The sequence below is a fragment of the Phycodurus eques genome, chromosome 22 (assembly GCF_024500275.1).
Source record: "Phycodurus eques isolate BA_2022a chromosome 22, UOR_Pequ_1.1, whole genome shotgun sequence".
NCBI lineage: Eukaryota > Metazoa > Chordata > Actinopteri > Syngnathiformes > Syngnathidae > Phycodurus > Phycodurus eques.
In genome coordinates, this window is record NC_084546.1 from 6,319,626 (window position 1) to 6,341,961 (window position 22,336).

At 40.3% G+C, this 22,336-nt stretch overlaps 2 protein-coding genes across 3 annotated transcripts in view; one reads left to right on the forward strand and one right to left on the reverse strand.

Moving 5' to 3' along the window:
* Positions 1-5,692, forward strand: part of podxl (podocalyxin-like) — a 13,328-nt gene extending 7,636 nt beyond the window's left edge. The window contains exons 2-8 of the mRNA XM_061667535.1: positions 1,726-2,301; positions 2,595-2,800; positions 2,886-2,909; positions 3,003-3,138; positions 3,298-3,341; positions 3,422-3,541; positions 4,075-5,692. Of these exons, the coding sequence (XP_061523519.1) occupies positions 1,726-2,301; positions 2,595-2,800; positions 2,886-2,909; positions 3,003-3,138; positions 3,298-3,341; positions 3,422-3,541; positions 4,075-4,269 (1,301 nt within the window). The 3' untranslated portion in view covers positions 4,270-5,692. The remainder of the gene's footprint in view (positions 1-1,725; positions 2,302-2,594; positions 2,801-2,885; positions 2,910-3,002; positions 3,139-3,297; positions 3,342-3,421; positions 3,542-4,074) is intronic.
* Positions 5,693-5,773: 81 nt separating this feature from the next.
* mkln1 (muskelin 1, intracellular mediator containing kelch motifs) lies at positions 5,774-19,877 on the reverse strand. 2 transcript variants are annotated; one of them, XM_061667998.1, is made up of 18 exons: positions 19,796-19,877; positions 18,446-18,515; positions 18,107-18,249; positions 17,720-17,808; positions 17,533-17,642; positions 16,863-17,055; positions 16,712-16,789; positions 16,386-16,451; positions 15,419-15,531; positions 15,102-15,314; positions 14,579-14,800; positions 14,374-14,503; positions 12,428-12,575; positions 11,597-11,711; positions 10,805-10,944; positions 10,379-10,481; positions 10,226-10,280; positions 5,774-9,779 (listed from the first exon to the last, which is right to left on the reverse strand). In XM_061667998.1, exons 1-18 carry the CDS (start codon positions 19,873-19,875, stop codon positions 9,658-9,660), a joined length of 2,190 nt encoding a protein of 729 aa, XP_061523982.1. In that variant the 5' UTR covers positions 19,876-19,877; the 3' UTR covers positions 5,774-9,657. The 2 variants fall into 2 exon arrangements, with proteins under 2 accessions (XP_061523982.1, XP_061523981.1); XM_061667997.1 differs by having other exon boundaries at positions 16,673-16,789.
* Positions 19,878-22,336: the final 2,459 nt, after the last annotated feature.

Below are 22,336 nucleotides of genomic sequence, written 5' to 3' on the forward strand. Positions count from 1 at the left end.
TCTACAGTAAATGCCATTCATCATGGCCAATTGTGCAGTAATATGTCATATGTCATCAGTAGCTCTGTGCGGGGGATATAATACAATAGCTGGGCGGAGGTCACAATCCACAGAGGTGGTGGAGCCAGACGCCATTGTTGTGCCGACGTGGACTCGGGCATGGATTGTCCACTGCTTCACATTGCTCCACAGACACACGTACACAAACAAAACGGCAGTGGAGTGTATAGGTGTGGTGCTTCCAAGTTTATTGTGTACTACATCCTGGCCCGGTCACTATAAATAGAGCAACAGAGGAAGATGGATGGCTAAGGAGTTGAATGTTAATATTATTTCTGTTTTGATATTTGATTGTGTCTTTCTTTGTGGTTCTCACTTCCCAATAAACCCTCTTTTTGTTCCATTAAAAACGATATGGATAAAGTTCAATACAATTTTATAATAGGATACATATGTTAGTTCTTCAAATTGTAATTGTTTTTGGACCATTATTTCGTATTTTTCCTTGCTCAATTGGGGGGTTTTAGATCAGGGGATGTCGTCAATCTTTGTCCACTGCGGGAAGCCCTTTGAGACTCTTTCGCGAATAATATAAAATATAAAATAATGTAAACTTGGCTTGACTACTTAGCTATTTTTTGCGTATTTAACAACAATGTAAAAAATAACATGGATACTTTTACAATGTTGCACTACTTACTGTACTTGTTTATTTATGGGAAAATATATAGTAGCATTTCTACAATGTTAATATACAAAGATGTTTTGATACCTGCAATATATTCACGTTTTTGTTGCTTTTTGTATCATTATACATTATTTGATTCATTTTTTTAATATTATTTATTTTTTTATATTATTATTTTGAATATATTAATTTTCCTTGTTTTTTAAAATAATTTTTATTGCAGTTTTTAATTTATTATTTTAAAAACCTGCATATGATTATATGCCGGGCAGTGTGGACTCCTAATAATTAAAATACACATTCAATATTTATGAATAATAATGATAAAAAAAGTTAAGAAAAAAGATGTTTAATACTGTATCATGAAATTATAACATAATAAAAAAATAAATAACATGGAAAATTATATTATTATTATTATAACAATAAATAAAAATGAGAAAAAAATGCATAGCCACATTTTGAAACATTTTGTTTGTTCGAGTTGTAAATTCCTGTTTGGTATTTGAAAGTATAATTTTATTTTTTTAAATATTTCTTTAAATTATCAAATTACTGCTATTGTCACAAAAACTATAAACTACTGTTAAATATGTCCACCAACTACCTTTCGAACAAAGGGAAGAGTTAATAAAGAAGCACCTAATGTATGTTTTTATCTTAATAAACCAAAATGAGTACGAAAGATTCCTGAACTCTAAATAAATAAAAGCTGAAGGTGTACACTAAGAGGACACTTTGTTCGGTAAAACTGCACAGATGCATGAATCCTAAGTATCCGAAGTACAGTTCAGTTCTATTTACCGTTGGAGTTCAAATACATTTGTATTTAATCTTGAAGAAACATTTGTTCTTAAACATTTAGTGATTTTTTTTATTTAACTTTTCTGTGCAATATAATATGTGACTTTATTTATCAGCGTTTTCGATTTACTGATATTTAAATGTAGTGTTAAACTGTCCATAAGGACAAAAACAAAAATGCAAAAAAAAAAACAATTGAGATATCCACTGATGTGTTCTAAATCTATTTTTAGGTCTTCTATGTCACAAAACACGCTCAGAGAACTCGACTGCAGCTACCGGAGTCACCGTGGCGAAGGACCCCGCCACACAAGGGATGACTGCTTTGCCCACCAAAGCACCTACTGTCGCCAGCATATCTACAATCCAGGCTGTAGTGGAGCCCGTTACTAACAAACCACAAACTGTCGCGCCGACAAGTGGCGACGCAGGGAGGGTGACGCAGGCCCCGACGGTTTTACCACCTGTCACCTTACCTCCCGCCGTAACGGCGCCCACTGTCAGGGTAACGCCAGCCCCCACCCAACCGCATCGGCCGCAAACGGACAGCCCAATTAATGCTGCCGCCTCCAGTGCGCCACCTACTCTTAAGAGTGCTACCCTCACCCCGATGATCACAGCCAGACCATCCAAAACCATCCTCAGAGTGGCGACAATAGGCACCACACAAGTCCCAAGCAAAAAAAACGATGACATCACTACGGTCAAACCGACGGTCAAAGCGGCCACAGACGCAACCACGGCGAACCATCAGCCCGCCACGCACACCACCGTCATCCTCAAGACGACTCAACGGGAGATCCAATTGGGTAAGGCGCAGCGATACTTTGACTTCAAAGGAATTATGGAGATATGAGTTTATGTAAAACCAGTGACATATTAATGCAATATATGAGGTTTAAGTAGTAAGGCAATATTGTCAAAAACTGCTTTGCCACCATCTTGTGGCATCTACAGGCAATTACAAACCTTTTTGGGTGGGCTTTAATTACTCCCTTCCCACCTGTGCACTGTATTTACTTGTGCTGCATAATCCGTTTTAGTAGTTATTAAAAATCTTACGAAGAGTCTGTTTTATTTATTTTCAATATTAACATCACAGCCCAAACCACTGCAACAAGCTCCCAACAGACAACGCCTTCAGGGACCACCAAACCGGCTGTGAGGGATGAGACCACTGCGGGGTCCCCGATCCTGGCCACAACTAACCCCTCCGCGGTTGTGACCACAAGTGCGACCCCTGGTGCCACGTCCCCGAAAATAACCACCACGACCACAACAACCGTAGCTTATCCAAAGAAGTTTTCGGTGAGACAAGGAAGCACGGTTTGCAAATGTATGGGAATCGCCTTTTACTAACGTGCAGCATTGTGTTTTTTCTTGTTGTGTCTAGTACTCGCTGAACAACGGACAAGAGGTAGCGATTTTTCTTTCATGTCATTTTGTTCTCTGATAATCTGGGACGGGGGGCTGGAGCTGAATTTGCTACCTGTGCTTTTCGCCCGTTTAGAAGGAGGAGGAGGAGAAAGATCTGGTGGAGGTGTGCAGGCGCCTCATGGGCAACCTGAAGGATGGAAACTGCACGCTGACGTGGCGCCACCATAAAGGCAAACTGCTGTTCGACTGTGTGGAGATCAACGGCAAAGGTACTGCGGCCTCCAGCTAACTACTTCAAATTGTGGATTTGTACACTTTAAGAGCTCCTCTCTAATAATGTCTGGTACTCTGATGAATAAATGCCCTGCACTACTATTCGAGGAAAACTGTGAAAAGAAAATATCTCAACGGTTTTATGTACTTTACAGTGAAAACAGCGCTGGCAACTCAGTATTATGAAGAAATAACAAAGGTGAGTGTTGGTCGTGTCCAGCGCATGCACCGTTAAGCTTGAACAAGCCGCTAACATTTGCATTTGTTGTCCACATGAAGAAACCGACCGATAACAAAACCCTGATCGCCATCTTGGCCTCGTGTGGCGCTCTGCTGATTATGATCATCATCCTGGCCGTGTGCGCGTCCCACCACCGCAAGCCTTACAGCGAGAACCAGGTACGTGGGGCATTAGTTTTAAATGAACGCGATCGACAACATCGAAAAGCTTCGCCGTTTCTCAATGGAAAGCATCGAATCAAATAAGAAAACACATTTTGCCGGTGTTGGCTGACTACTCTTGGTCGAAACACTTTTCTAATTTCAAAAAATGTGATTATAAGGACGGATTATGGGGCAGGAAAAGGGTCAGGACCCACCAATGACGTAATAGCATTGATGCAAGATCAGAGCGCTTATTTTAGATTTATTTTGTGTGTACATTTTTAAGCATTATAATTTTATTTAGGTTGGTTTGGAATAAAATGGTGAATTCATTCATTTTCAAGGGTCTCCATTATTTGGAAACAGTTCCCTGGATGTCCTGAATGAACTGAACACCTTAAATAAACACCGAGCACACAAACACCGACATTACAGTTTAGTCAATGCCTCTTTTCGAAAATAATGGCTATCCTATAAATGACATCTTGAATGTCACTGCAAACACACTTCAGGCAATTATTGATCAAATGTCCTTTGAAACTCACCAGCAACACCTGACCGAGGAGCTGCACACGGTGGAGAACGGTTACCACGACAACCCCACGCTGGAGGTGATGGAGGTGCAGCCCGAGATGCAGGAGAAGAAGGTGGCCCTCAACGGCGAGTTCAACGACAGCTGGATCGTGCCCATGGAAAACCTGCTCAAAGAGGACGTCGCCGACGAGGAGGACACGCACCTGTAGGGAGTGCAAGCCTGGCACAGATTAAACACCTTTTTGACCCCCCGATAAAACGGGACTGTGGAGTGGGCATCCATACTGAACTGCTACGACACCTGACGTCAACATAACACAATTTAGGTTACGCACCGTGCCTTTACGAAGGGGTTTATATAAATGTTCACTATATGCTTTTTGTACACATAGCTTTTTATATCCCAGAGTTCAGAGACAGTAAGCTATTAATAATTACATCTAAATGGGATCGACAAGTCAAATAATACAGTGGTGCCTTGAGATATGAGTGATCCGACTTAGCTCAATGCTAACAAACAGTTCAAAACCCCATAAACGGGGTAACGAGTAGCATCAAAGTCGTAGTGCTGAACCTGCAACGCACAAAAAGTGGGCCAACATGTTGACAGATACCATAACAATACGCACAGGCATATATTCTTTATCTTCTGCGAACGACGACAATTGTACTGCGGCTTACTGAGGAGCGACCTTCTCCTTCTGTAATATACTGCCCCCGGGTGACTAAGGCAGGTACACCAGAAGCAGCTGCAAAATTTTCATTGAGTTGAAGCAAAAAAATAAATAAAAATAATACGAATACAAATTGGGCAAAACTTTATAATTCTTTATATTCTATTTAAGTATGGCATTACAGTTTTTATAGTTGTAGTTTCCTTATTAAACACACTTTATAAATTCTTGTTTTTTGGTGTTGCTGGAAAAATGCTATTTTTAATTCATTTTAATGGGGAAAAATGATTTGCGATATGAGTATTTGAAGTTACAAACAGTCACGTAACGAATTAAACTCTTATCTCAAAGCACCACATCATATTTAGTCTGATGAGAATCTGGCACTTAAACCCTGTATACAATTTTTACAATACAACTAAAAGCTTCTTATTGCCAAACACTGTAAATATTCTTTTTATTACTATCTTTGTTGATGCTGGACGGCTCGAATTCTTTTTGACCCGAGTATTTGTATTCAAATGGTTTACTTCCACTTTAAATCAATTCATAAATGTATCTCAACCTCAAAATGCAGCAATTCACTACTGTTTAGTGAATAGCGAAAAACCGCGAGTAAGGGACACCACAGCATACTTCCCTGATGCTTTCCTATTTAGACAGGACCTTGGTGCCCTCTTGTGGGCGTTTTAGAAACAGCACACAAACCATGACAAGAGGAATTTTTCAGAAAAGAAAAAAAAAAAACAGGTGAATTTGTGAAGAGTTATTACTGTGTGTTAATTCATCAATTTCAAGCTGCCGTTTTTGTGTTTTCTGTTTCACCAAAGTATGTTCTTAGTATTTGTACTATTTGTATTTATGGTTAGTTTGCTGATAGAAGTGAACAACAGGGGTCTGACACACTGGAAAGTTGTAAATTGTCACAATATTTTGCAAATAAAGCTTTTTTTCCCCACCCCCACATATAATTCAACTGCATTTTTATCAGGTCACCATGAGAGGAAGAAGAAGAAAAAAGAAACTACAAAAGTCAAAATATAAGAAAACCTGAACAAAATACAATCTTTATTCATTATTTACATTACATACAATGCAATACTACAAGGCTTTCTACACATTCCACAGAGAAGTGCTCACAGATCGGACAGTACCACACGCGGACCGTCACGGTTCCACCCGGGATTCGAGAGAGAAGACTAATTGGAACAGTGAGGAGGAAATTAAACAGTAATATTTGGCATTGTTTTTAAACAAAAGGTGCTTTTCAATTTTTTTTGAATAATTCTTTTGACAGGCTTTTTTTTTCTCTCTCTTCTCAGACACACAGCAACATACACACCCTGATTCAACACAAAATATGACCAGTGTAAATGTAAAAGAAGCACATAGTGGAATCCCCACCTCCCATTACTTGCAATAATGACCACAAACCATCAGTACAGTAAACATACGCCATTCTGTACGCATCAATGCCATTTCTAGAAAGGACTATATGGGCCACACTGAAATATACTATGACAGTAAGTCATAGAATTACTAGTTGCCTGGAATAAAATTGAATTTTTAATGACAATTCTCAATTTTACAAGGATTTCTTTGTGGGAAAACCAGTCAAACTACTGAGACAACAACTCCAATTTGCTAGAATTTTCTTCAAGTGAGAAAAAAGTAGTAGGCTACATTAATTGGATGAGAACAAAGATGTAAAATCACGAGGGAAAAAAAAAGACAATAAATGTTACATTTTACATGATTAAGTCAGAATTATTTGAAAATAAAGAGGAACATTACAAAAAAAAAAGTTTCACAAAACTCCTCGTATTTCAAGAAAGGTCATAACTTTATGAGAAAACTGAATTTTTTGGAAGAAAAGTTAATTTTTGGATTTTAAAATGATCATTTATTAATCTCATGCTCATATTAAGTGTTAATATGAGCATAAGGCCACATTATGAAAAACGTTTTATTTTTACAAGAATAAAGCCATAAGATGTGGGGGGAAATTTTTAATTTTAGAAAAAAGTTACAACAAAGGTTGCAAATGCAAGAAAGAAAAATGTAATTTGATGACAGTAAGGTTGTACAATCACAAGAAAAAAATTATTTTAGACGAGGTTAGAATACTATAAAAAATAAAGTCGCATTACGCCCAAAAGGTTGGGCACCTACGAGAGTAAAGTCCTCATAAGAAAATATTTAATTTTACAAGTAAAAAGATCATTTACAAGCTTGAGTCCTAATGGAAACTGAATTCAGTACGGTCAAATTACAAAAAAAAATGAAGTCATGAGAACTAATTAGTTTTATGAAAAAAAAGCCATACACATTACAAAAAAAGGTCAGGTTTTATGACAGTAAAGTTAGTTTGATGAGCATAAATGTATACTTATGGGAAGCTTCAAGTTACACTGGCATCCATTTCGTAAAAACATGATATTATACATGTACGGCAATTTTAACTAACTTGTTACAATTAAAATTCTGTTCCTATAACACTACAACTGAACAAGATTCAATTTTTGTAAATGTGATGAAGTTTTACTCATAATTTCACATCTTTTTTCTCGCAACATTGTCTCTTTAATTGTAAATTTACAATTATTCTTGTAATATGAGTTTTTTCTTGTAACATTAAAAATGTTTTACTCTGAGCATAGTTTTTTTTGTTCTCGTAACAATATGACTAAACTTGTCAATTTTCTGACTTCGATCCTGCATTTTCTTTTCCCGTTTCAGCAAAGCCCAAATATTCCTTTTTACATTTAATAATTCACTTCCATGTTGCAGGACATGCACGCGATCAACTCCAAAACCAAAATGTGCATCTTCTGAACTCAAGTGCAACCCAAAAGCACCAAACAATTCTATTCAAGTGTTTTTAGCAAGGAAAAGAAAAAAAAAATGGGAAAATGAACAATGTTTGTGTTTTCTTCCTATTAATACAAAGCTTTTATTTGCACTCCACAATTCAGATAAGGGTTTATTCTTAAACACAAAAACAAAGGGCATTAATCTTAACTTTCACTTTAAATTAACATTAGAATGGGATTTGAGGCATATGACAGCCAAACATTTATGTAATATTTTTTCTTCCAAATTTTGATTGCACCATCAGTACACTAAGAGACTGTGAATGAATGACAGAAAAGTGGGCTTATTTGATAAAACAAGGTGGTGTAAATGCCAAAATAGGTTTTTTTTCTGATTCAAAAATTAAGTTCAACCTGAAGTTCACCACCTTTGCTTAACAAATGCCCTAACCGAATCATTAATTTTCCCAAGTCAATTAACATTACCATTAATGTCGCCGATGCTTTTCTGTGATGCGATATCACAAAAATTGCATATCTGCTTTTTATGACATCTTTTCATGTCTTCAGTGGGGACGCGAACACAGTGGGGAAACTGTGCCGCTGTGGCTGACTGCTAACACACTTGCACACAAACACAATGCAGCCCTTATGAGAGAGTGTGGCTTTGTTGTTAAACAAGAGTCAAAATGGGGTTACTGTATGTGTTACCGTATTTCCTCAAATGGTGGCCGTCTCTCTAATAGACGCCGCACCCCAATGATTCGACTCAGTCATCCTTAAGACAAATAAATTCTTCCCTTTTGCCCATCGTGGGGGGAAAAAAACTAAACAATACTGAGCCCATTTCGAACGCTGTTGATGAATTAAAATGTAATGTAATTTTACTACTGTACCCTTATTTACTCAAAGTCAAAAATTGCATTTGTACAAATAAAGGCCTCACCCCAAATAAACGCTTGCCCCGGTTTGAGGAAATACTTTTGCAGATTTTTTTCAGTCGTGGAATTAAATGACAGTTTCCCATGTTAAGTCGATTCAAGATCATTCAAAACTAATTAGCTGGGGTATGGTTCTTAAATTTACAGTTACAGAAGAATGAGTCTTAATCATAAATCTCAGGCTTACATCCAAGCTATCTATTTATTTTGCTCAGGTGTCCTTTTTTCGCCGATTTTGTCATCTTTTTTTATCATCACCTTTTCCCAAAATAAAAAAATGGCCCAGTCCAGCAATCTGACATTATTTTCAATGTACAACATGATAAACGTTATTGAGTTTGGCTCAGGATTTGTTGACTTGTGAATGGTTTGAATGAATATATTTTCATGTGGTAGTCTCTTCACTGCCATCTACTGCCCTCTGATAAATGTGGAATTTACTTGGCGCGGTCCTGCTATCAGACATTATCCTCAGTGTACTACACGTTATAATTTATGTTACTGAGTTTGGCCTATTGATTTTACATTGACTTGTGTTCGTCTTAATATACAGTTGATCTCATAATTTAACTTAGCCTTGCAGAAGAAATAGTAAAATATTGGCAATTTGGGGGGAAGATTTGGCTGATGTTGACCATCTCATTCATGTCATCATTCATGTTTTCGTAAAGGATGGTCTACATCTTACAAATTCTGCCAGGGTATGTAAACTTATGAGCATAACTATATTCCGCTCGACCGTAGAATGACCTACTGCCTCGTTATAGTGGAGGCGGAGGCTGCTGATTACAGAAACTACTGGGTGTCTGTGCTCTACTGAGGGTTATTCTACTTTAAAGTGGATTTTAACTCAAAACCTAGTCAATTTGAACATGGTTAGCTAGGAGTGTGGATGCAAATAACTGTGGAGAGAGATGGGACAAAAACACAAGCTTGGCAGTTGGTCGGTACACATTCACACGATTCCACTCTCATATTACAGTGTCAGCTTGACGTGTCTCAGCTTCAGGGTGGTAGCAGCAGATTGTGACATTAAACGGAAGAAGGGACTAGATATTAGAAACGGGAAGTACCTGGTGTATCTCACCCCCTCTTCCTCCTGCGTCTTTGCATTTTAGTCCAGCGGGTGAGGCTGCAGTGTGTCACGAGGCGGCGGAGGGACGGGGGGGCTAGAGTGTGATGAGGTCCACCAGGTTTCCCTTCGGTGGCGTCATGCTGTCGGGGAAGAAGTTGACGAGCGTGTCAAAGAGCTGCGTGCGCTGGGCGTAAGTCTGGTCCACGTCCGAGAAACCTGAGGGCAAAGACGTGCCTCAAAAGTCAACCAAAACTTAGGAGTTGGAAGAACCTTGGGAGTTAAAGTATGTCCGATGCTTAGTTTTGGTTTTCTTGCCCTGCTCTTCCTATTGAAGTGAAAACAAGCACCAACTGTTTAAATGCTCCACCTTTTCTGTGTCTTCCCGTTGTGGTCATACCCCAAAAAAAAGGGTGCCAAAAAGAACTGGATGGCTCCGTCCTTTTCCACTGACTCGTTCATCTGCATTGTAAATATGTCCTACATAGCATACGGTATATAGATTGCGGCAGTAAATATTATCGCAGTTAAACATGTAGTTAGACGCCGTGGTCTATCCTGCATAATGACATCACCACTGACAGAGCTCTAATCAGATATTAAAATACCCATATATATCCATATCAGCTTAAGAAAGGGTGTACAAAATGAGTTTGGAGTCTTACCCAGGGGGATGAAGTCATTACTGGACTTGAACAGAGCTGAGGGCAGGAGCTGGAACTACAGTGCAACATCAATAATTATCATCTCTTAACAGAACAGACTGAAAACAGCATTTCAACGGACACAAATATCAACAAAGAAGATAAATCAAGTACCTCCTTGGTCTCCTCGGGGTCTGTGTGGTCCACAGTGAGCGACAGATCATCCTGCAGGTATTTGAGTGCACTCAGTGGCTCCGATTGGGCTTTTTCTTCAAACCTGGCCAAGCAAAAAAAGACATTCACTGTGCTCCAGTTCTTACAAATTGTCACTAGATTTCAACAGAACCAATGTTGAGGAAATAGAATGGAAATCATTACAACATATGTTAAACCACTGATATGTTAAACCACTGAAAGAACAGCCCGGACTGTGGGCCATACTTTGCCCATCACTGCTATAAGGCTTACTCAAGCCTTCCCGCCTCCCACCGCCCAAAAAAGCAGCAAGTCAGCTGGTCTTTAATTTAAGAAGCACCTCATTTGATCCAGTTAACGTCAGAGCACCAGGTGGCGACATTGCGCTGCAGGGCGGCCACTTACCTGTACTTCCTGATGAGATATCTGCAGTGGCGCAGCAGGTACTCCTTGGAGGGCCGACACAGTTTCAGGGACCAGAAGTCATCCAGGCGCATTTTAGGAGAGCAAGACTTGCCCGGATTGCCGCCAAACAAGTAATGCACCTGAGAAGGGAACACACGAATAACAGGGGATATATGATGGAAAATTGTACACAAATAATTGGGTCTCTGAAGGGCCTGACTATTCATCTAGAGTTAAACAAGCAAGTAAATCCATTATCTGCCGTTTTCTGAAATTGCATCTGTCAGCCAGCCTTTATGAATTTTGCCGAATTGTGACATCACAATTCAAATTCCCGAGTGTCATCTTTGAGAATGATTTTTTCCAGTTTCAATTTAATGGCAGCGTTCGGGCGTGAATCTGCAATCTAGACAGGCGAGGAGTGAACGTCTCCTGAACATTTGCCTTCTCATTTCCAGTCTGGAAACAGAAGGCTGAACATCTCCTGGTATGGAGGGAGACTCGCAGGCTCCAGAAGTCTCCAATAACACCACAATAAGTCACTAGATTTATTGCTAGTCGTTTTTCTGAAAAATAGTTGGAAATCTATGTACATGTATATAATTTTTGTGAACTTTATATTACCACACCTAGTCAATAACTACTACTGATCCATATCCAAACAATAGATGGCTGGCATTTAAAGAGTGAAATAGAATTCAACATAATGTATTGTTAACAATTTGCATAATTAAATCATATCACTATTTGTGATGAGGTTTGTGCGATGGCGCGTGAAACAAAACGCCGTGCCTTGTGCATCTCGTCGTAGACCAGCTGGTGAGCAAAGCGTGGGCACGGCTCCTCCTCCTGCAGGACCTTGCTGGGGTTTTCCTTCACCGCCTGGTCATTCTTGTACACACAGGACCTTGGATAAAGACAAATAGAAGAGCAAGAACATTTCCATTAGTAATGAACTGCTGGTGAAACCACCAAAGAAAACCTTTACAAAAACTCAGGTCAGACGGTAATGCGCAAACATGAACATAAAAAAGTTAACTGTTGAGCCCATGTGAAGGTGAGGAAGGCTTTTATACTCTACAATATTATCAAATACTATATTTCCATAAACAGTGGTTGTCCATTTAATATCATTCCAAAAAAGAACAACTGGTTAAAATTCAACTGAGCTTTTTAACTAGGAAGACAGATTTATTTTTCCCGTGAGGGTAATTAAGGGAACAAAACATAACCTCCGTGGTGGATATAAAAAAAGGACAACATGCGCCAATAGAGTCAAGAGCACACATCTGCATAAAAAGTCTCACTGGTCTGTTTGAATGGGCCCGTAGAGAACAAGAACAGCTAAAATCAATGTGCTGGAACAATGAGGACGGCCTGTTCTTTCCCAACCACTGATTCAAACACGATGAGTGCAGATACAGGACACACACAGACGTGCGCGCACACAAACACGTGTGCCGCGCACATGCACGCACGCACGCACATGCACACACGCGCGCACACATGCACACACGCGCGCTCACACACGCGCGCTCACACACGCGCGCACACACACGCGCGCACACACACAACTGCTAGACTCTGTGTTGTGCGGTCGCTCCCCAACGTTGGGTGCCCTACCAGTTGTTGCGGGCGATGTCGTAGATCCAGAAGGAGTTGCGGACGTTCTCCTCGCGTTTGTCTTTGTCCTTGCTGAGGCCCGACAGCACGTGAATCTCATTGAGCTCGGGGTCAATGGTGGCTCTCTGGGTAAAACCCGTCATTGGCACTGAAGGGAGGAGGAGGGTGGGAGGGGGCAGGGGTGGGGGACAACAAGGCAAGAATCATTATTGAACCTGGGATTAACTATTTACTTTTAAGACATTCAGAATAAAACTATAATAAAACACCAAAGTTGCAGAATTAGAGGCTCTGAGAAACAAAAACATAACAGCGTGCCGCCATGGCAATAAGGCCAGACAGATAACAGCGTGCCGACATGGCAATAAGGCCAGACAGACTGGAGTGCGCAGCATTCAAATTCAGCCTGACTTTCATTTCCACCGCACCAATTCTTTTGTGGTATAATCCCTCAGCTCAGATCTTTCTATGTGGGTCAATAAATCATGTTTCACAACTCGGAAGGCATCGAAATAAATACTTCCTAACAATCATTTCTCTGAGAATTTGCTAGGGCCCACTAGTACCGGTAATTTACAAGATGGTTAAAAAGCAGCACAGGTACGCTTACAAGAAAGCTCCACAGATTTAGCTCGTTGCAGGTCTAATTGAACCGTAAAAAAAAAATAATAATAAAAAAAATAAAAACGAAAATAAATATTAAATCACATTGAATTAGGAAATTAAGAATCAATTTAATCTGCTAGGTCTTTTTTTATTTAGTTATTTTTTACTCTTCTATCCAAAAATGTCGGAGGATTAGACATAGAGCGGGTCATATTGACCCATGAATATTGTTGGCACGAAAAGATTAACAAACTCCTTTTGTAGTTACACCAATGGTGATAAATATAGAATCAGGAAATATTCTGTTTATTATTGCAATCTTTTCTCCAATATGTAACTCCATTTCAGTACAAAAAAAAACATTGTATAAATGCAATATATTGTGTGTTTTTTTTTTTTTTTAAATATTAATAACAATATTACCAGTATACTGAAATGTATGTCAAATGAAACTGCAGTGCAAAACAAAACGGAGGACATTATAGACATTTCACCATCACGTAAGATCATATAATACTGCGCATAGAACATCCGGTAAGCCTCCACACTCATTCACGAGACTGCTTTGGTGCTGCTGTTTTGGTAAGCAACATTGTTCAAATGGGCTCAGCAGTTTGTATAGGGAAGACTAGCGTGCATGCACTGTGATAATTACAGTCATCGCCTGTAATTGATTGTAAGACTCATAAATTGGTCAGAAACACAATTATATTTTTTTTAAGTACTAAAGCAGTGTTACATTCTATGACGCCACCACTGAGTATTACTTTGGCAACTGTTCATAAGTGACGATGAGGGCTTTCTTTGTTGACAGACGTCAGCCACGAAACTGCTGCAGAGGACTGCCTCAACCACGCATTCTCTCACATGAGAGTGAGACAGTTTTATAAGATACAAAGAAGCAACTGTTCGTGCTCGCCGCTTCCTTCCTTCCGTCTCTTTCAGTTGTTTTTATTCATTTGCACACTGTCGCTGACAATCTGTCATCACTTAAGGGTCCATATTCTGCTGCATATATTCAGTCTATTTAGTGGTGGGTGATTAATGGATTTTCACAATTGGAATTTGTTAGAATGATTTTGCAAATAGGGAATCGAGATTAAAAACACTTCTGTTATTTCTGTCGAAGTTGATGTAAGACAATGTTGGGGGAGGGATAAATGGTATCGGGCAAAATAAAGCAAACGCCAGAAGGGGGAAGGGAAACCTAAGAGCAAAACCTATTTTGAATAATAATAACTGTAATAGGAACATTTATTTTTGTGGGGAAAAATATCTGACTTAACTTTAAGGCCATAGCGACTAGCCCTAATTCTACTTTAAACAAAATAAAATCTTACCCATGCCCGAGTCCTTTTTGGTGCCATCAGATATGATCTCCACGTGGTCTCCATCCACATCATAGCTGAAGAAATCATTGAGGTAGGTCTTGGATCGCTGACCCCCAAACACATAAAGACAGCGGTTTCTCTGAGCGAGGGAGAGCGGGAGACTGTGATTATGATACAACCTCGTCAGGCAGGATTATTCATTTTACAAACTCACGGTGTGAAAGAGCATGCAGTGTCCAATACGTGACTGGACGTCCTCCGGGCCAGCGTTGCACGAGTCTTCCCGCAGGAGGCTCCACGTGGCCGCTTGGCAGTGGTAAGCGTACAGGCCGCTGAACTGCGGCTCGGACGTGCGGCTGTCCTCCACGCTGCCGTTGCACGTCAGTATCCGGCCCCCGAACGTGTAGATCATGTGCTTTTCCGAGTCCATGCACATCTGTTGGGACGACAAAATGACGAAGTGACATTGACACGCCCTGAATGTGTTTTGGAATGAGTTGTGTTAATTTAAAGAATTTTTAATCACTTTAGCCTTTATATTTAGACTGCACAAGGTATATCTTTTGAGACTTCGAGCAATGCTACAAGTGAGAACTGTAACGTCAGCTTGTTGAACTCAAATTTTTGCCCGCAATTCTAGACAAAAAACAGCCGAGCAACGGCTCGTATCTCGAAAAACCCATAAATTGAGGTACCACTGAATAGAAAAAGGAGACAGATGGACTTTGAATGATTACCTGATGGTCAAACACCAGCTTGGGCCCCCCGTCGGCCGCCGTATCCTCGCTGAGGAGCGTCCATGTGTTGATGTCGATGTCATAGCGGTAGAAGTCGCTCTTCAGGGACTTGCTGTTCCTGACGCTAGAGTCCAGGTAACGGCCCAGCGTGTAGATCTGACGCCGCTGGGAGTCGATGCACATCTTATGGCAGGAGCGAGCGCTCGGCCCGCTCTGAATCAAACATGGGCTTATAAAGGTTTGTGTGTGCACAGTTCAGGCTCACTGCTGTTCACATGAGTCCCAATTTTTAGAGTCATGTGTTCTGACCAGCTTACCTCTTTCTCAGTGTCCCTGGAGATGCAGACCCACTGGTTCTCCTGAACGCTATAAGCCCAGAAGTCAGCAAGGTCCTGCGTGCCATCCCAGCCCCCGAACAAGTACACGGTCTCTGCAGGACACGAACAACGCTTGATAAATGTCAAAACTGACAGTTGAACTTTCTTGTTGGGTTTGGCACGATCATCCGGTTGCTTCAGAGCAGACTGCAGTAATTATTCCAGGTGACATAATATAGAATTCCCATTAATACCTATAGAAAGACACTTTTTTTTTTTTTTTTTTTTTTAAATATATATATTTCCAAAATTCCCCATCTTAAATTTCTATGGATATTTTGGAAAAAATTCCAGAAATTTTCCAAAACCTTTCTACTTTTTTGCAACCCTATCTGCAAATAGTGTGTTTTGGTAATGTCTACTTCAAATACATGGTCCGGCAAAACATATCTTATTCCAAAGGGGTAAAAAAAAAAGAGGAATTTAACCAAGAAGAAGTGTTTTTTCTCTCTCTCAATGCAATTAATTGAGCCACGGCATCTGCAGTACCGAAGGCCTCTATTTGAGGAAAAACAGTAGTTGAATAATTGTTAACGGATAAAAAAGGAATGCTTTCCGAGCAGTCTCAATTTCCCAAAAATGAAAATCCAACTCTTGCGTAAACATCCTTGACTACAGCAACATAAAAGGTCAGAGTGTGTGTTTCTGAAACAAAGCCCTTCTCTTAGCTCAGCAGACAATAACATGTCGCTCACTCGCATGCACGCACACTTCCAGCAGGGAAGTGCACATCAACCGCCACCCGATACGGAATCATCTGATTAAACACAAATAAAGCGTCGCAAGAGTTGTGCTGAGGAGGAAATTAGTCAGTGCGTCGCCTGGTTAAAACTGCCAAGTCATAACAGTGTGTGTGTGCGCATGCATGCGTGCGTGGATGTGTGTGTGTCTGTGTGCGTGTTCTCACCAGTCTGAACGTCAATGACCATTTGATGTCCTCCCCTCATTCCCGGCCTGTTGTCATCGCCATCGCCTGCAGAGAGCAGAGGAAGGCGAGTACAAAGACGGCAGTGAGCGTGGGATGTGAAAGGGAGGGCGATCATCAAGCGAGAGGATGGTGCGGAATGGGTTGGGAGGTTGAAGGGTCAGCGACGCACACAAAAAAAAAAAGGAAGGCGGCATTGTTTTAGCGACAAAGCTTTGACATGATACTGAAATGTTTGGATAAGTCCGGCTTTTAATAGATTGCCTCACTGTTCATGTCGTCTCTGTTGATTTCTTGCGCGCTTGTACCTTTGTTGCATTTGGGGATGATCTGACTCCACCTGGGCTTGTACTCCTGCTGGCTGATATACTGGTTAAACAAACCGTCTAAAGGAGAGAGACGTTACATTAGCACACACAAGAACAGGATGCAACTGGACTCCTTGAAACGGGACCCGACCTCTCACGGCTTTGTCTATGAGGTCCTCGCAGGCGTCGAAATCGCCTTGCAGCACCAGCCGGTCGTGCAGGTGGGTGAGCATGGGATGTTCAAGTGCTATGCGCGTCTTCTTCTGCAGGGACTCGAAGGCCTCTGTGTAGTTGTGCTGACGGAAGTGTTTGAGGCAAAGGCGGATGGCTTCCTGTTCTCTGTACTGCAAGTATTAAAAAATGTTTTTTTAAAACGTCAGTACATCACAACCAGCGACATTACCCCCTTTACACACTGGTCACAGCTCTCTTTTTACCGTTTTTTTGCGGCTCGCTGTCCAGTGTGTAAGGTAGTGATGCAGGAATGGGAAAAGTAGTAGTAGTCGTGGTCCAAATGATTAATCGACACAGATCACACCGCAATATCGGTTAAAGTTAACAATAACATGTTTTGGCATTAACAACACAGATGCCTCATTGATTGTGAGGCTGAAGGTAAACAGTTGCGTACACAGCGAGTTGCCAACGGAAAAAATATCAATGACACCATCGATTGATCGACGCGACTAAACTGTCACGAGAGCGTCGACAAAAAAATAAATAAATAAATAAAAAATACATAAATAAATAAAAAAATTAAAAACAAAAAAAAACAAATGCCATTCAACCCTTAATCAGCCGCATTGGATCCTACGTCCTACCTTGCTGTACCAGTTAAGGCAGGGCTGCACTACATCCGGATCCTCGATACCATGCAGCTCAATGTACCAGATGCTGAAGTTAAAACTCGGACCCCATGACATCAGAGGCACTGAGCGACAAAGCGGGGGGAAAAGTCAACATTAAAATTAGCATATTATGTTTGCGTCTAAGCGAACCGCTCCTCACCTATTTTGACAAATCTGCAGGGAAACATTTGCTCGTCGATCTTGTGCTTTAAGGTGAATGTTTCTTTGTTGTAGTCGTTCTTAAGACCACTGGCAGAGGGGAAGAGAAAAAGAGGCCACCCTTTCACTACTTCTATTGTTGGACGTTCTGAGTTCTCGCACATGCTGGGAAAATTGGTTATAGGAGACATATTATGCATTTCTCTTCATTTGTGATACGAAGATCTTGAGTTACAACCATGGTCAAGACACAAATTAAATTCATAGATCAAAGCACCGCTGTATGTATATCCAAGCAATTAAGAAGTAAATTTTCCATATGACCCCTTTAACAATCAATAGATCACATCTTCTTATTAGGCAGCAATTCTCAGCAGCTGAGTCTCACCTGGACAAAAGCTCAGTCATGTTTTCTTCGCTCATGCCTCCGAACACCTTGAACTTCTTCAGGTTGCAGACGTGCGTTTTCTCGTATTTCCCGAAGGTGATGCTCTGAACGATCGCCGGCCTCTCCAGTTTCAAGATTAAAAACTGCAAAAAAGGCAGAGAAAGTTTCCTCAGTTCAGCTCGTTGCATTTTGAAAGTAAAAATGCTGAATTAGTAGGTCAATGACAGAAATTGTGAGGACATATTTTGTCAGTTAAATTTGAATAAATTGTGGTTAAACAGGACCAAGAGGAAGTTATGCAACACAGTAAAAAGAGGCATGTTGCAGCATTATAGTCACCTGTGGAGGGTAGTTGCTCTCAGATGACCACCTGGAGGACTGATCATTAGGTTTGTCCACCAAAATGTTCCTAAGAATTAAAGAAAAGAGACAAGATGATATTACAAGTTAATGATCAACAAGCAAATACGCATTTATAGGGACGACAAGCACAAATTAATTGTTGAACAAGACGATGTTCATTAAAGATGCCCTCATGGCAATATATTCATATTCACATATGTGAGCAGTGAAATGTGAGAGGAAGTCAGAGAGAACATGCAAACTCCACACAGGAAAGCTGCAGCCCAGATTCAAACCCCCGACCACAGAGCTGTCACCGCATCGACAAAACAGAGCTGATTAATGTATTAAAAAAATAAATGAGTTTTTTAAAAACAACACAGCTCAATGATTCTCAAAGTGTGGTTCTGCAAAAGAATCCCTGCCCAAGTACAGTTCAGTTGTATTTAACTTTTGAGTTCAAAACATTAGCATTGAATGATTAAGAATGTTATTTTTTTTCCTCATTTGTTAAGTTACAATTATTTCTGATGTAACTTTTATGTGCTTTACATTTACATTGACTCGGCATTCACATCCCCCCCCCCCCCCCCCCCCCCCCCCTTATGTTTCAGCAAAGTGTTAACTTGTGGTTGATGTATTTTATTAGGTGGTACTTGGTGTAATAAGGTTGACAACCACTGGCTTAGTTTATCATATGGTTAGGATGAAGCATGATACCAGATTATTATGTTTTTAGAGTTTATTGCATGTGGAAACCAGCCACCTCTGCATTTAAGGAGCGATAGAATACACTATTCCTGCTTTTTTTTTTTGTTTCGTCATTGAAGTAATGCCTTTTATATTAACTGATAAAGTCCAATTGTAAATAGTGTATTATTTTGAGTTTGAATGGTTCTTTGGTTGTCATGCAATATAGGGCCTCCGCGTGCTCTTTTCCTCTGTTGTTAATTATATTGTGATCGATATTTATTTAAAATGAAGTCAGAGAGAAAGGAGATAACTAAATAGGGCAGAATACATTTACACATAGCATTGCTGTGAGGACGATCGACGTAATACAAATTATAAGGGGGGGGGGGGGGGGGGGGACAAATATTTAGCCGCACGGTATCATAGAGTGAATATTAAATTTTCTTCGAATGCACTAAACTAACCAAAAATATCCTTTCGACCAAGGGTCTGCCACAAATCATGCCAAATATGTCGCTAGCAACGGAGCCAATGCTAACTAGCTTGGATTGAAGACGGTGGGCTAGGCCGGCAAGCTAACTAAATGCGGTGCTCACAGGACATAACAATTGCCCAAATGCACATCGCGGGCAGACTAATGTGGAAATTACTCACTCGGGTAAATACGTTGAGGAGTACGAGCTCCATTTAAAAACGCTGAACGTGAGAACCCTGCTCTCTGGAACGACAGCCATCTTGTTGCAGAAAAAAAAACAAGCAGGAGGGGAGAGGCTAAGGAAGGGGCGCGTTAGACCTAAAAGAGACACTGCACCTTCCCACCACTCATTTTCTGTACCGCTTTCTCCTCACAAGGGTCGCGGGCGTGCTGGAGCCTATCCCAGCTATCGTCGGGCGAGAGGCGGGGTACACCTTGAACTGGTCGCCAGCCAATCGCAGGGCACGTGGAAACAAACGACCATTCGCACTCACATTCACACCTAGGGTGCACCTTTTTTGGTTCAAATAATACGCAACGGAACACCAAATTTCCGATCATTTTTCTCATATTTAATATATTTCCCGTCTTTAAACACCTTAGAGTCTCCTAAACAACCGCCCAAACAAGAACAAATTCATGTTTTCAACTCTACCGTTCATAGTAAAATGACTTTATTACACACACGTTAAGAATTAATTTCCTATATGATCACACATTATAATAGATTAATATAATAAATACACATTGGAGTTAAGTTGATTTTTTTTTAGACGTGGTAGGGCTTTAATACAAAAACAAACAAAAAATACGCACGACAGACTTTCACACAGACCAATCTTGCCCTGACAAATATGGCGGCGACAAACACGCGTCATCGACGTTTGGCTGTGTGAAAAGTTAGCACACAGTAACGACCCACGTCTCATTGGCTGTCATTTTGTTAAACTAAGGGTTGAACACTCACAAAAGTTTTTAAACAGAAATTATCGCATCCTGATTTCATTAGATTAACATTGCATGAAACGTACATCAATAAAAACAGAAAAGAATAACAATTCTGTTGGTTAGTATTTGAAAATCTTAGATCATTTCACACAGTCCACAAATTGGATGTGATCATGCACTCTTAAGGGTGAAATTGGCTTTTTTTCCCCCTTTGGTTGGGGGGGGGGGGGGGAGCGGGGGGGGAGCGCGGGGGCGGTAATTGAGTGTAAATTAGTATACCTACCTACCTACTTACTATCTATTTAAGTAGCTAAGGCTTCTGCGAGAAAGCAAATGAATCTCACAAAAAGCCGACTAGAACATCTGAAGCATCTGAACTTTTTTGGGATTAATCAGAGGCACTTTAAATGGTAGCAGGTCTGTGCTAACGCTCATTTAACATGAGTCATCATGGTAAATTCTGAACACAGCCACATTCCCAGTTATAAAAGAGGGTGTGCATACTTGTCCAACCACATTAACTCAGCTGTTTATTTGTACTTCTCTCTAAAAAGGTTCTTTTTTTTCAATTAAAAGCTGCAGGTTTTGGTCACATTAATGGTGATAAAAGTTTTGAAATGATTTCTCTTGGTCTCATTGTTTTATATCACAAAAAGCTGGCATTTGAGCAGGGGTGTGTAGACTTTGTACATATGTACTGTCGATGCAATGTCTTGTCATCCTTGTGGTGCCCTCTCTTGTTTAAATTCACCACACGTGCCTACAGTTTTGCTTTTCAGTAAATAATAGTTTTCCAAAGCAACTTTCAGGGTGATCTCAGCTCTTCACGAAACATCGAGTCGGTGGACCCAAACACTGCGGATGCATCATCCGGTGACTAATAATCTCTATTCCCGTTAAATGGCTCCCCTCTCCATCATTTTATTGTACTCTGAGATGCGACTCATCTCCCTCATCGGTCGACTCCCCCCCACCCCTGCACCACTTCTTCTCGGAGGCGTGCCCAGACCTCCCCGTGTACATTAAATAAACATTCTATTGTAGTGTCCGTTTTGCATCACTTTCATCTCTTCTGGCCTTGTAATTGTATGTCGCATCTTGTTCAATTATTTTATTGTTTGGAAAATTGATCCTTAGTAAATTTGGCATGCTGCTCATTAATATCTCTTTACAATGTATTGCAGTAAAGTCATGCTATTTATGTGAGATAAAAGCATTCATTGTTTACCGTGTATGTAGTACTGTGTCATGCGTTTTATAATGAGACTTCTGGAACCTGGGCAAAACAGTAGTGCAGTATACTGTATGCATATTACTGATGAGTTATAAAAACTACAGAATGCAACTTTACAAGATTATTTTTTTAACATGAACCATCAGGGGAAAAACATCTTTGAGGGCGATGCAGTGACAGCACTGTTACAGTTTTGCCCAGCAGAGGAGGCTAACATGGCAGTTTAGGGAGAACATTTGTGATTTATGAACCTGTTGTGACACGTTAGGATGTACAGGACAAAATCTGAGGTTTTTTGACAACATACTTGAATATATGTACTGTACTCATGAATGGAAATATGACATACTGTCCATGACAAGGCATCATAGCCACGCATTACCATGTGATTGTTTAGACAAAAGTGAAAAATGTCCCAAATTAATGGAACATTTTGTTAAGAAGAATGTGGAGGTTTTTAATAATAATAATAAGAATAAAAATTGTTATCATGCATTATTATTATTTTTAGTAGTAGGAGGAGGATAGTATTATTATA

What these genes read in the sequence shown, in the direction of transcription:
- mkln1 (XM_061667997.1), bottom strand. Translation starts at nt 19,875, where the DNA reads ATGGCTGTCGTTCCAGAGAGCAGGGTTCTCACGTTCAGCGTTTTTAAA. An exon ending in GCCTTAACTGGTACAGCAAG is followed by an intron (nt 17,056 to 17,532) that starts GTAGGACGTAGG and finishes TAATACTTGCAG; the next exon opens with TACAGAGAACAGGAAGCCAT. An exon ending in TAATGACTTCATCCCCCTGG is followed by an intron (nt 9,780 to 10,225) that starts GTAAGACTCCAA and finishes CTTTGCCCTCAG; the next exon opens with GTTTCTCGGACGTGGACCAG.